The following is a 15,174-nucleotide window of genomic DNA, read 5'->3' as shown; positions in this document are numbered from 1 at the left end:
TATGTTTTATCCTTTAAATATTCATCACTTTAAAAAATGTAGATTACCAATAATAACTGATTTAGACTATCACATACCATCTCATCTATAAACAAGTAACACTGCACAGGTATAGATATTGGCAAAAATAAAACAGTGGGTATAAGAATTTGACAAAGAAAGAAAGACTTTCGTCTGAAGACCTAATCTGAGGCTCTTGAACTCATAAAGTCTGTTATGTACTAATTTATATAGGTACTTCTCGATGACTGCATTCAATGCAATGAATCCACAGAACTAATTTTATATATACTCCAATACTAGTGAAGAACCCATATAACTAGATACCAAATCTTGCTTCTGAGTTTAAGTGACCTGTCAAAGGTGTTAAATGCTTTATATCAATGGTTTATAAAGTAATTTTACAGAACATTAATGAGGTAATCATCAGATCAGTGCTAGTAGGTAAGCAGAACGGTACCATTTCCCTGAAATTTGGGGTTTTATTCAACAAACAAAGAAACTGAAGCTTAGAGGTAGAGGTGAAGTGACTCTGAAAAGACATGAGATAAATAAGTGGCAAAGTAAAACCTAGAAAGCAGAAAGCAGATCTTTCAATCTCCTAGTCTTTGTATGTCACACAGCCTTTCAAAAATGTACAGATACAGTAATTTACAATTTTCCATCTTTAATTTGGAATTTAAACTGCTTTTTCAAATGCTTACAAGTAACCAGCCATCTTTAAATTCAATTCAAATATAACTTAAATATCTATGTGACAATAGCTTCCTTTTGTTTCAAAGCATATTAATCCTCACATCAACTCAAGTGGAACCATTTCCAAGCAAATGGTTCATTCATTTCAAGAAATACTAATATTTCTTTTTCTTTTTTTTTTTTTTTGAGACAGAGTCTCGCTGTTACCCAGGCTGGAGTGCAGTGGCGTGATCCCAGCTCACTGAAACCTCCGCCTCCCGGGTTCAAGTGATTCTCCCGCCTGAGCTTCCCAAGTAGTTGGGACTACAGGCGCTCACCACCATGCCTGGCTAATTTTTGTATTTTTAGCAGAGAAAGGGTTTAGCCATTGTTGGCCAGGCTGGTCTCAAACTCACGACCTCAAGTGATCTGCCTGCCTGCCTCAGCTCCCCAAAGTGTTGGGATTACAGGCATGAGCCACCACGCCCAGCCTGTAATAATAATAAATACTAATATTTCTAAGTGCTAATATGACTAAAACTCAAGCCATCAAAAGAATTTAGAAACTTTCTTGGAGTTCTTTGTAATGCAGCAGCAAACTGCAGTTATGCATGTTTGTCCTCAGTTTAGTGTCGTGTCCTCAGTTTAGTCCTCAGTTTAGTGTATCTCTGACATGTCCTCAGTTTAGTGTATCTCTGACATTGATCATGAAAGCCCAAGAGGAGCCAGGTCAGGTGACTCATGCCTGTAATCCCAGCCCCTTGGGAGGTTGAGGAAGAAGGATCACTTGGGCCCAAGGAGATCAAGGCTGCAGTGAGTGTGCTATGATGGCACCACTGCTACCTAGCCTGGGTGACAGAGAGCAAGACCCCTATCTCTTAAACAAACAGCTCAAGAGACACTATAGTACTTCTTATGGTTTGAAACATGAGATTTACAGACAGCATAGGTGAGTTTAAACCTGGGTTCAGCCACTTATCACCTAACTGTGTGATCTTAAGTTACTTAGGCCTTTGGTGCCTTTCATTTTCCTCTTGTGTAAATAGAAACAGTAACAGTATGAATCTGAGTTGTACTTAAGAAGAAATAAAATAGTGTACATAAGGCAATGAATATACTGCTTAGCATATATTAAGTGTTCAAAACATGTTAGGGATTTGTCTTAAATCACTTCTTCATAAATAGTTCCATATAACTTTCTCATCAGTTGAAAAATTACTTTGCAAAGCTACAATACCATAATTCTAATAAATTTACCAAAAGGTTCACAATTTGAAAAATAAAACATGAACCATGACTTGATATTATTATTATTTTTAAAGATAGGGTCTCACTGTGTCACTCAAGCTGTAATGCAGTGGTGCAATCATAGCTCACTACAGCCTCAAAAATTCCTGGGCTCAAGGACTCCTCCCACCTCAGCCTCCCAAGTAGCTGGGATTACAGGGATGTGCCATTAGGCCTAGTTAATTTTTTTTTTTTTTTTTGGTACAGATAGGGTCTCATTATGTTGAGCAGGTTAGTCTCAAAGTCCTGGCCTCAAGCAATCCTCCTGCCTCAGCTTCCCAAAGAGAGAGCAAGAGGGGAATGAACCCCCTCCTTTTATAACAGCACTAATCCCATCCATGAGGGTGAAACCCTCATGGCCTAATTGCCTCTTAAAGGTCCCACCTCCTGACATTGTTATAATGGCAATTAAAGTTCAACATGAGTTTTAGAGTGAACAAACATTGAAACCATAACAATACCAAACACTTTCTTAACAATAAAAGGTTAGACTGGGCATGGTGGCTCACGCCTGTAATCCCAGCACTTTGGGAGGCCCAGGTGGGTGATCACCTGAGGTTGGGAGTTCGAGACCAGCCTGGCTAACATGGTGAAACCTCATCTCTACTAAAAACACAAAAATTAGCCAAGTGTGGTGGCAGGCGCCTGTAGTCCCAGCTACTTGGGAGCTACTTGGGAGGCTGAGGTAGGAGAATCACTTGAACCCGGGAGGTGGAGGTTGCAAGGTGCCAAGACCGCAACACTGCACTCCGGCCTGGGCGACAGAGCAAGACTCTGCCTCAAAATAAATTAATTAATTAAATTAAAAATAAAAGATTAAGGGAGTTCAGAAGAGATTACTTCTGTCTGGGAGGATCGTCAAGAAAGAATTCATGGAGAAAGTGGTCTTTAAGATTTAGGACAACTGATAGGATTGAGACAGTTGGGGTGTTGGGAAATAGCACAGTTGGTAGTAGCATAATCATGGGTAATGAAATGGAAAATCATCAGAATAGAAAATCATCAGAATATACATAAAATGAACCAAGAAATGTTTCGTTTGGCTACAATGGAAGTATGGAGAGATGACTAGGAGGAAATGAGACTAAAAATATAGGAACAGATCATGCAGAATACTGAATGTTGGAGCACAGTTTATTCTAAAGGCAATACGAAGCCAAAGTAGCTTTTGAGTAAGATAGGGAAACAACCAGAGATTAACTCCAGAAATAACAATCTGGTAGAACAAGTCCAATTTCATTCAAGTCTATGTTCTGAATAGATTGTTTGCAAAAAAACAGGTACAAAATATGGAGGAATGAATAGGAGACAGGGAGAAACAATATATAATCTAGAACCTCTGATGGCACTGTCATAACTGGAAGGCATTCTGAAACTCTCAGAACATAATTTCTCACAAATTATAATGTTTCCTTCCACTGCAGAATGCAAAAACTGTGTATGACAAAAAAGTGTGTGTGTATATATATGTGAAACATAGATACACACACATATATAGATATACAACACACATATGGTTATTAAATACCTGTAGTTTAGATTTTAAAATTCACAGGAAATTATAAAAAAGTTCATTCAATAGCTCCTAAGGCTTTTCTGTGATTTAGGGCAGAATAACCCTAAGCTAGTGATACAGTATTCAAGGTTTCACACTTGAATGAAGGTTGAGACCAACCTTGACTTGTCTCCTCTAACCCCCCATATCCAGTTAGTTACCAAATCCTACTGAACTGAAGCACCACATCTTTCATATTTCTCCAAAACTCTTTATTTCCACTGCAATTATTTAATTTAAATCCTGATAATTTCTTAATTTCTTGCTGGATTCCTGCAATATCTTTTTAAAATATAAATTTTACTGAGGTATAATCTATATATTATAAAAGCAATAGATTTTAAGTGTACATTTTAATGAGTTTTGGCAAGCACCCATGTAACCACTATCCTAATCCAGATATAGAGCTCTCATCTCGGAAAGTTTTCTGGGACTCTCTGTAGTCAGTTCTAGCACCTGCACCCCCACCTCACTTTAGGCAAACACTGACCTAATTTCTATCACCACAGATTAATTTTGCCTGTTTTAGAAAATCATATAAATGGAATTATCCAATATGTACTTTTTTGTGCCTGGCTTTTGCTCAGCATAATGTCTGTGAGATTCATGCACGTTGTTGTGCACATCAGCAGTTAGTTCATTTTTACTGTTGAGCAGTATTCTAGTGTATGAATATACATTTGCTTATCCTGAAATTGCTTCTTAACTGCCACCAGACTCACAGACTTTGATCCATTTTTCACCCTGCTTCCAGAGTCATCTTTCTAAAATGCAAATCTGATTATGTCACTTATCATCTCAAATTCTTTCAATGGTTCTTCATTGCCTACAGAATAAAGCATGGGCTCCTAAATAAGACATTCATGAACCTCCCATACCCTAGTCTCTGACACCCTCTCAAAACCCACATGAATCTACAATTACTGGAACCTCCAATGCCACTTTTCTAGAGTTTTTAAAAGTAAATACATTCAGATTGAGGAGAAAAGTGAAAGTCCCCAGTTATTTCCAGGACTAAATTCAGCTCCAGGGTATTATGTGACCTGGAGGACCTGGGTGATTTCAGATTTAACTCTATACATTTTGGAACAGGCAGGGTAAACACTAAAAGTTACTTCACAGGTATCATGTGGTCAGTTTCCAATGTATCACCTTGCCCTTATGTAATGCTACACCTAATTTATTGTAGAGACTAATGAAGACATAAAGGCACAATCTTTTACGCATAATCTACATCACATTAAAAATACAATTATATATCCTGCTTCTGTAATTATTTAAAGAGCATTTTCCATGTTACTACATTCTTTTCATAAATATTGTTTTAATGGTCAAAAAAAGTTCTCAAAAAGATGCTCACATCTAATAAGTATAACACAGTTAAACTTTTCACCTATAGCTAAGGCATTTAGGTTGCTTCTGAATTTTTGTGTTAAATTTAGGTAATGCCGCAATAAACACTTTCATTCACAGATGCACATTTTATATTCTGGATACCGTCTTTGGCACAGAATCCCACAATGAAAATTATTGCATTAAGTCTGAATAATTTATGGTTTTAATATATGTATGAAATATTATCAAATAATACACGAAAATAGTTTTAATACCCCAGTCACCCTCACATCCTCTCCAAGCCTTCTTCCTCAAAGATAAACCCTACTTATCAAGTACAGATATTATATACTGACTTCGTGTTACAATAAATGAGAATAGTTCAATTACACCATTTTTTTTTACCTCATTTGTTAAATCAAAGGGAGGCTGACTTTGTAATATCAAATAACACAATGTCATAATAAATAACTGTAACGTCAAATAAATAATGTGTTTCTTTTCTCTTAGTTTCTTTTTATGTTAATATCCTTAGTCTTTCCCAACTTCTAACCTCTATGCCTTTACTTTTAAATTGTTACAGTTAATATTTACAATTTATTTTGAAGCCATAAAGTCATCTATGCTCATTGTTTCTGAAATTTGAATATTCATTCACATTTACACTATGATTAAATAAATATTGTTAACAAAAGAAACAAGAAGTAAGTTACAAATATGCTTCCTTCTACCAGGTACCAATATCCTGACCCCTAGGCCACCAAAAAGAAAATATTCTTACATTTAGGTCACCAGATTCTCTTACAGCTTTGATTCCAGCCTCTGTAAAATAAAAACTATGCCAGGTACAATACTAAAATTTATAATTTCCTCAAACCATGGAAAGCTCCAGCTTGCCACTAATATCAAAGTCCCCTGCCATGCTTAAGTCCAAAGTTAAGACTATTATTTTGTATTCGAATTCAAAATTTTTTTGTCATCTACAAAGGGAGCAGACTAAGCCATAAAGCATTCCTACCTGCCAGAGCATCCCGATAAAGCTGCACAAAGTGATTAAAGATATCCTTTGGCAAACACTTTTCATCCGGTAAACACTGTAGAAGAATGACTATTTCAGACTGACCCACTGCATGCATTCCCTTGGTTGTGAAACACCAGCACTTCCTGTTCACATCTACAGATGGAATAAAAACACAAAAATAAAGACATTCCTATCAATCCTTACTCTTAAAAAAAGATGCACAGAAATCTATGTTACAATACAGCAAAGATTAAAATAGATCACACTGAGTCTGTATAATTCAACTGTGAACTGTCACTGCATTGAGCCAAAAACCTATTGTAGAAAATAAAACATGCCAATGCCTCTGGCTCTTTTCTGAACACTTAGAAAAATGATTGAAATGGAAGTAAAAGAAATAATAATAAAATGCACTTAAAACTTTTAACTCCTATTAAAAGAAGCAACATTCTATTAATACTAAAATAAAACCAAATTATGTATTGTAAGCCAAGAACATAGTCTTCCACCTTTATATTTTAAAAAATCACATCATCAAAGGAAGTAATTACCTATGTAAGGCTAGAAGTAATTACAATAAAAGCCAATAATACAGCTTTGTCTTCAGGTTGTGACCTAAAGAAATATATTTTTATGTATATTTATTAAATTTAATATATGATCAAGAGATTCTAGCTATTTTAACTATAGTGCTTTCCAGGAAAAAATTCCAGATAATCAGCAACATGACTTTACTTGGCTTCATGTTGTAAAAATTAGTGAAAAGGATGGCTTTTCTGAACTACTTAGTTCCACTCCTTCACTTTAAGGCTATACGGAGAGTATGAACAGCAGAAACCACATGTGGTCAAAAACAATGTTTAATCCTTGACATTTTTACTCTTCATACCCCAACACAATGGGATCCCCAAAGGAACTGAAAAAGGATTCAAATAAAATTATGAATACCACCATGTAAATCAAAACAAATGTTAATCAAAAAAACAAAGACATCTTTATTTCACTTTGGGAATCCCTGCTTTATGTACCTAAATAGGACATTCCTAATGATGGTATATACTTCAAGAATCTAGGTTAGCTAAAAAAAAATTTTTTTTTTTTTTGAAACAGGTCTCACTCTGTCATTCAGGCTGGAGTGCAGTGGCATGATCTCGGCTCACTGCAACCTCCGTCTCCTGGGCTCAAGGACTCCTCCCACCTCAGCCTCGAGAGTAGCTGGGACTACAAGAGCATGTCACCATGCCCAATTTTTTTTTTTTTTTTTTGTAGGGATGAGGTTTCACCATGTTGCCCAGGCTAGTCTCGAACTCCTGGGCTCAAGTGATTCATTTGTCTTGGCCTCCCAAAGCACTGGGACTACAGGTGTGCACCATGGTGCCTGGTCTTAGGTTAGCTAATTTCTAAGCATAATTTATAAACTAGATATGGCAAATTGAAATTTCAAGCAAATTAATTTTAAATCTGATCCTAGAAGGAAAGGTAGCAAGCATTAATAACTGGCCAAATATACAAGAGTATGATTAGCAAGTAAGCCAGAAACCCACATTTCATCAATGTAGAACTTCTAAGGAAGTAGTATATGTTTCTGGTTTCCAAAATCAACTTAAGCACACATGGAGAACTGCAGGATGGTTCCCCACAGGTTCCTTCCTTTAAAATTGCCTATTAACACTCATTCAGAATAAATGCATTCTCTAAATAATTCTCAAAATTACTAGCTGGCGCGGTGGCTCACATCTGTAATCCCAGCACAAGGCAGGCAGATCACTTGAGTTCAGGAGTTCAAGAACAACCCGGGTAACATGGTGAGACTCCTGTCTCTACAAAAAAATACAAAAAAAATTAGCCAGGTATGGTGGTGCGCAACTGTAGTCTCAGCTACATGGGAGGACTGCTTGAGCTCAGGAGGCAGAGGCTGCAGTGAACAGAGATCATGCCACTGCAGTCCAGCCTGGGTGACAGAGTGAGACTCTGTCTCAAAAAATTCTGAAATGCTGTCGTCTTTCTCATCCTGATGCCCACGATGCTAGCACCAACAATTGAGAAGTTTCTTCTGAATCTCAATTTATGATGTATTGAAGCTTTACCGTGTGTTAGTTAACATTTTTCCTAAATAAAGTTTTGCACCATAATTGAGGTTTCTGGGATTAAAACACAGCATGTAAATTATTTGAGTAGCCTGTATAATTTATCTATCACCAGTTATTCTGGTGGTAAGTTGTGATTTAACATACTCATCTCAAGAAGAACTTAACTCAGATAAGTTCAAGATTTGTTTGGCTTTCGTCCATGGAGAATTCACCTACCTCACCCATGTAACTAAATGTAAGAGTTTCGGTTAGTTCCACAGCTGTCCTCTGGGATACATTATTTTATACAAACCAAGTTTTTCAGAACTCAGTGTTCAGTAAGATGCGGCTAGGCCGGGCGCAGTGGCTCACGCCTGTAATCCCAGCACTTAGGGAGGCTGAGGCAGGCAGATCACAAGGTCAGGAGATCAAGACCATCCTGGCTAACACGGTGAAACCCCGTCTCTACTAAAAAAAAAAAAAAATACAAAAAATTAGCCGGGCGTGGTGGCAGGCGCCTGTTGTCCCAGCTGCTCAGGAGGCTGAGGCAGCAGAATGGCGTGAACCCGGGAGGCGGAGCTTGCAGTGAGCCGAGATCGCACCACTGCACTCCAGCCTGGGCGACACAGCGAGATTCTGTCTCCAAAAAAAAAAAAAAAAAAGATGTGGTTCTATATAAAAATACTTGTGTGTAATAAATCTGAAAGTTTTACGTACTATCTATGAGTCAGTAAACCATCTGATTTTAATTTTTTTAAAAAAAATTTATAACTTACAATTTACAATTTTAACCATTGACAACAAATTTGCATTTAAAACAAATACAAGTGGGTCAGGGCCACCATCCTCCAACTGCTGCATTACTGAAATCTGTGATGGTTTCTCTTCCACAGCATAGTCTGAAAGGGCAGAAAACAATGTAATAGATTGGTTAAAGGGACAAGTCAAGAAAGAGATCAGATGGAGAAATGAACTAATTATTCACAGAAAAGAGACATGCATTTGATTTATCAATAGGTGCATATAGAGCATGGTTTGTATCTGCTGGCTCAGTATCATATTAATAGTGCCCCCTTTTACTCTCAAAAGTGACCCAGTCCACTTTAAAGGATGTGGTTATCCTCTATATAGACCTCTCCCCACAGTGGTTTGTGCCACAATCTAAAGACTATCTTTCTATTTAATAAAAATTTTCCAACTATTACAACAAGAATTTCACATAATAAATGTTCAAGACCAGCATTTAAAATAACTCATGATATACAAGAAAGTGATAATATACTAGTTACCTCTGGAAAGGATATCAAATAGTTGGGGTAGAAGAGAGCCCTACCTTTTACTCTATGACCTTTTGTACCGTTTGGCATTTTTGACAATTAAAAACTTAAAACTTTAAAAAATGAACCCAGAAAATAAAAGTATCATACATGACTGGCTTCATAAAACAATTCCTTTAAGTATAATTCAAGAGTTTAGTACATATGTCACTAAAATCACCAGTAAATCACACATAAGATTCTGAACATGAACAAGTTAATACTGAATGTAACTCTTCCCATTTAATCTCTGGAAGCACAGTATGTGCTTCAGCATCTCATTTTGAATGACAGTGGTCCTTTCAGCTTGAAGTCAAATCATGGGTAATAATCACTGCAGAATCTAGAGATATGGGAAAGGAACTGAAAACCTAAAAGTTGAATGTTGCTTGGTTGGTCTTATATAAAATGCATCTTTGAGAGACAGTCAGGTAGAACAAAGTAACATCATTTCCTATTTTCTAATGGAAATTTTAAAATGGACTTTTTGGCTACAATGGGAAATATCTACCCCATTATTACAAATATTTATTGGAAAGAGAAATTCTGAGTTTAAAATTTTTTAAGTAAAGTCATCCCACTGGAATAAAAAATTGCAACACTTTGATGAAGAGACTGTAATACAGTTTAATTAAGTAATATAGATAATTTACTGTTCTTTCTTGGTAGGAGAAGTTTTGACAATTAGATTCAATGGACATAATTTTTTATGAAAATGGAATCCAACAATCTGACTCTTTTTAACAACAGAGTAGGCCAATTTAGTTCCTTGTTAATCTAAGATTTATTAAAATAAAAATCTGAACCCTAAGCAGCAATTTTACTAACAATAGATATTTTTACAGGGTCCTGGTAAAGGAGCAAAAGCATTATGCAATCAAAAGAATGCTTAACTGTATGTGAAAGTTCACTGCTGAACTATCTGGGACATAGCTGCATTTGAGAGTACAATACAGACAGCATTTGCTGAGAGCCTACTACGGGCCTAGCACCATGCAAGGAGCAATAAACGCAAGCATAAAATAAGATGAAGAAATTAACAGTCTAAGTGAAAGAATACGATCTGAAAATACAGTATCTAAATTGCAATGAGAAAAAGTGTTAATGTAGCCAACAGTCTATCGGAACCACTATTAGAACAGAGATAATGAAGCAAAACACTATTTTCTAAGCAGCCCAGGTAAGGATTCAGAGAAGAGTTAACCATTAAGCTGGATTTTAAAAGGTTGAGGTCTTCAGGAAGTCTACAGTAGAGAGGAGTATTCTAGGCAGAAGAAAGGAAGAAATGGAAAATATTAATTACATGCCTACTTTATGCCAGATACTTTCTTGGTATGTACTTACTCAGGTATGATATCTAACTTAATACCCACAATGACTCTTAAGTAGGTGTAATTTTATAATTTTTTAAAAAATAAAACAGACTAGGAAACAAATTCAGAGAGGATGAATGACTTGCCAACTGGATCACACAGCTAGAATGGAATGGTACTGGCATTAAAAGTCAGGTTTGTTCAATTCTGAAGTCCATTCTTTCCCTTTATTCCACAGCACAAGAAAAAGTACAGAAGAATGAAAAGTAAATATTCAAAAAATAGCAAATAATCTGCAGTATACATGTAAGGTGCTGGGGAATGGTTGGAAATAAAGTTAATAATAAATGGCTAGAAAGACAGGCTGAGATAAGGTTATAAGAAACATTGTCAGATCGGGCACGGTAGCTCACGCCTGTAATCCCAGCACTTTGGGAGGCCGAGGTGGGCAAATCACCAGGTCAAGAGTTCAAGACCAGCCTGGTCAACATAGTGAAACCCCGTCTGTACTAAAAATACAGCAATTAGCCGGGCATGGTGGCGTGTGCCTGTAGTCCCAGCTATTCAGGAGACTGAGGCAGGAGAACTGCTTGAACCCGGGAGGCAGAGGTTGTGGTGAGCTGAGGCTGTACCACTGCACTCCAGCCTGGCGACAGAGCGAGACTCCATCTCAAAAAAAAAAAAAAAAAAAAAAAATTGCCTGCTAAGTAATTTACACTAAAGGCACTGGGAATCTGTTAAATATTTCTAAGTAAAAGCAATATAAGATAATATCTATGTTTAAAAACATAACTGCCAACAGTGTGGAAGACAAAATGAAGGAAAGAAAGACTGAAGGCAAGGAGACCAGGTAAAAGCCTAGGACAAAGTTCAGGAGAAGTTAATTAATAAGCCACCTTCTAAAAATGTAGTAATTGTATTCTGATCCGTATATGTCAGCAATAAAATTTCACACTAATCATCAGAGAAATGCAAATCAAAACCACAATGAGATATCAACTCACACCAGTCAGAACGGCTATTATTAAAAAGTCAAAAAACAATAGATGCTGGTGAGGCTGTGGAGAAAAGGGGACATGTATACACTGTTGATAGAAATGTAAATTAGTTCAGCCACTGTGGCAAGCAGTTTGGAGATTTCTCAAAGAACTTAAAGGAGAACTACCATTCAGCCCAGGAATCCCATTACTGGGTGTATATCCAAAAGAAAATAAATTGTTCAACCAAAAAGACACATGTACTTGAATGTTCACTGCAGCACTATTCACAACAACAAAGACATAGAATCAACCTAAGTGCCCATCAGTGGCTGACTGGATAAAGAGACCCTGTCTCAAAAAAAAAAAACAGAAAAAAAAATTTACCCATTGGGTACTATGCTCACTACCTGGGTGACAGGATCAATCATAATCCAAACCTCAGCATCATGCACTATATCCATGTAACAGATCTGCACATGTACCCTTTGAATCTAAAATAAAAGTTAAAATTATAAAAATAAAATTTCACATATTAAGCATTTTTTTGATTAGATAATAATTTTACTTTTTACCAAGATCCCTAAAAATATTTTTAACAGTAAAATTGCCATTTAAATTCAGTGCTCTTCACACTTACCATACGTTCTTTCTGAATGTATATTATACCTCAAAATGAAAAGCTAAATAAATGACTGTATCAGGGTGGGTTCATCCTAAACCACAAGCAATCCTTGAGAATATTATGTGCTTTGAAATATTTTTTAAAACTGCCAATAAACTACATTTACATTATAAGTAATATTATATCCATTCAAAAAATAAAAATGACATAATATAAAAACATAAGCATCTACTCTAAAATAATAACAGCAACAACTGTTTTCATAGTTTTGGGGGAGTTTGTTTTGTTGGATAAGAGAAAGGTGAATGTCACTCAAATTCTGTCTCTACCTTAATTAGAAGGTAACATTTGGCAGATAGAACTATCACTGTTTAAATATGTAGTCCACATACCTCCTTTTACACCAGTGGAGATGAGAATGGGAGGAAGGCCATCTTCAGGAATAAGATTCATTGCACTTCCAACAGGACTTCCGACCTGAGTTATACTCCCAGAGAACAGACAAATATCCGTCTAAGAAAAGCAAATCAACGAAGTAAGCACTACAAAGAATTCAAGACTTTGGCAGGACATAATTAAAAATATAAATGGGAACTTAAGTGAAAATTTGAAATTCATACTTTTTGAAAGATAGCACAAAATGCTCATTAACCCGTGGGTTAAAAAAAAAAAAAAAGTAGGCTTATGCTATGAAAATGTTTTCAAATGTATAAGTTTCTCCTTTTGGTACCATCAAATCATGGTAATGACAGAAGAGGCCTTAAAACCTGCATTAAAGCTTCCTTTACCCAGGTTTCTTTTGCCATAAGAGAAAAATATTTTTAAAAAACTGCAGCGGCTAAAGAAACAAAATTTCAATATTATTTCATAATTTCTTAATCTTTAATACCTTGGGAACTACTTAAGGTCTAATTTATATTGCTTTTAAAAATTAACTTTGAAAACAGTGGTGACAGTTGCAAAACAATGTGAATGTACTTGATGCCAATGAATTCACTTAAAAATTGTTAAAATTGTAAATTGTATGTTATATATGTTAATATTTTTCCACAATAAAAAAGGGAAAAAAATCAACTTTGATAAAATGCCATCATTTTTCATTTACTATGTAATAAAATAAATCTTGAAGTTCATTTTTTTTTTTTTTTTTTTGAGAAGCAGTCTCACTCTATCGCCCAGGATGGAGTAAAATGGCATTATCTACAACCTCTGCTTCTCGGGTTCAAGCAATTCTCCTGCCTCAGCCTCCGGAGTAGCTGGCATTACAGGTGCGTGCCACTATGCCTGGCTAATTTTTGTATTTTTAGTAGAGATGGGGTTTCACCTGTTAGCCAGGATGGTCTCAATCTCCTGACCTTGTGATCCGCCAGCCTCGGCCTCCCAAAGTGCTGGGATTACAGGTGTGAGCAACCGCACCTGGCCTGAAGTTCATTAGTAGGCACATCACATTAGCTGTATTTAATGAAGTATAAGGTTGCAAAACATGTTGGTTGGCGTTAAATCCACTTAATTATTAAATAGAACATGCTCAAATATCTATTAAAATGATGCTCTCCTCTCTACATTCTCTGTAACTTTTATTTCCCAAACTATACAGATGTATATTCTCTATAACTTAAATATGAAATAGAAGCTTTTAAAGAGTTAAAAGAGGCCAGGTGCGGTGGCTCATGCCTGTAATCCCAGCACTTTGGGAGTTTGAGGCGGGTGGATCACCTGAGGTCAGGAGTTTGAGACCAGCCTGGCCAACACGGTGAAATCCCATCTCTACTAATAATACAAAAATTAGCTGGGCGTGGTGGCACATGCCTGTAATCTCAGCTACTAGGGAGGCTGAGGCAGGAGAATCACTTGAACCCAGGAGGTGGAGGTTTCAGTGAGCCAAGATCGCACCATTGCACTCCAGCCTGGGCAACAAGAACAAAACTCCATCTCAAAAAAAAAAAGTTGAAAGAAAAATATTTAAAAGCTGTTTTTAACGTGTATAACAATATTAATACGACTGGGTACAGTGGCTCACGCCGTAATCCCAGCACTTTGGGAGGCCAAGGAAGGCAGATTGCTTAAGGACAGGAGTTCAACATCAGCCTGGCCAATATGGTAAAATCCCGTCTCTACAAAAAATATAAAAATTAGCTGGGCGTGTGCCTGTAATCCCAGCTACTTGGGAGGCTGAGGCAGGAGAATTGCTTGAACCTGGAAGGTGGAGGTTGCAGTGAGCCGAGATCCTGCCACTGCATTCCAGTCTGGGCCAACAGAGAGAGACTCAAAAAAAAAAAAAAAAAAAAATAGTATTTCTAGCAGCTTCATTTCATTCATAATAGCCAAAAACTGGAAACAATTTGAATGGCCACTAACAGGAGAACATACATAAATTATGTATATCCATACAATGGAATACTACTCAGCAATAAATTAATTTTTGATGCATATTGATAAATCTCATAAATATTAAGTTGAGCTTAAAAAGCTAAACAGAAAGCATTATATACTATTGTTTCGATTTATATGAATTCAAGAATAAGCAAAACTAATCTATAGGGACAGAAGAGAGAACAATGGTTACCTTAATGAAAGGAGAAGGTACTGACAGAGAAAGTGCATAAGGAACCCTTATGGAGTGTTGGAGATGTTCTGTATCTTCACCTGATGGTGGTTACATATTTTATATGTGTGTGTGTGTGCATGTGTGTGTAAACATACACATGCACATATATATAAAACCATGTATAAATTCAAGGTGTTTCCTAAAGATTCATGCTCCTTAGTCATGCATTTTGCTATATATATTTTATACCTGAACAAACATTAAAACTATTTCTTCAAAATATGGCCAGACACAGTGGCTCATGCCTGTAATCCCAGCACTTTGGGAGGCCAAGGAGGGGAGATCACCTGAGGCCAGAAGTTCAAGACCAGTCTTGCCAACATGGTGAAACCGTCTCTTACTAAAAATACAAAATTTGCCAGGTGTGGTGGTGGGCACCGTAATCCCAGCTAC

The 15,174-nt window shown here is 36.5% G+C and overlaps 1 protein-coding gene across 2 annotated transcripts in view; it reads right to left on the bottom strand.

Moving 5' to 3' along the window:
- Window positions 1-15,174, bottom strand: part of ZFYVE9 (zinc finger FYVE-type containing 9) — a 211,203-nt gene that overhangs the window by 67,661 nt on the left and 128,368 nt on the right. For both annotated transcript variants that reach the window (XM_032137658.2, XM_032137659.2), the window contains 3 exons: window positions 12,566-12,686; window positions 8,719-8,841; window positions 5,871-6,026 (listed from right to left, as the gene is read on the bottom strand). In XM_032137658.2, coding sequence (XP_031993549.1) covers window positions 5,871-6,026; window positions 8,719-8,841; window positions 12,566-12,686 — 400 coding nt within the window. The remainder of the gene's footprint in view (window positions 1-5,870; window positions 6,027-8,718; window positions 8,842-12,565; window positions 12,687-15,174) is intronic.

The sequence above is a fragment of the Hylobates moloch genome, unplaced genomic scaffold (assembly GCF_009828535.3).
Source record: "Hylobates moloch isolate HMO894 unplaced genomic scaffold, HMol_V3 SCAFFOLD_18, whole genome shotgun sequence".
NCBI lineage: Eukaryota > Metazoa > Chordata > Mammalia > Primates > Hylobatidae > Hylobates > Hylobates moloch.
Note: the sequence above shows the minus strand (reverse complement) of the source record. Positions and strands in the feature narration are given on the sequence as shown.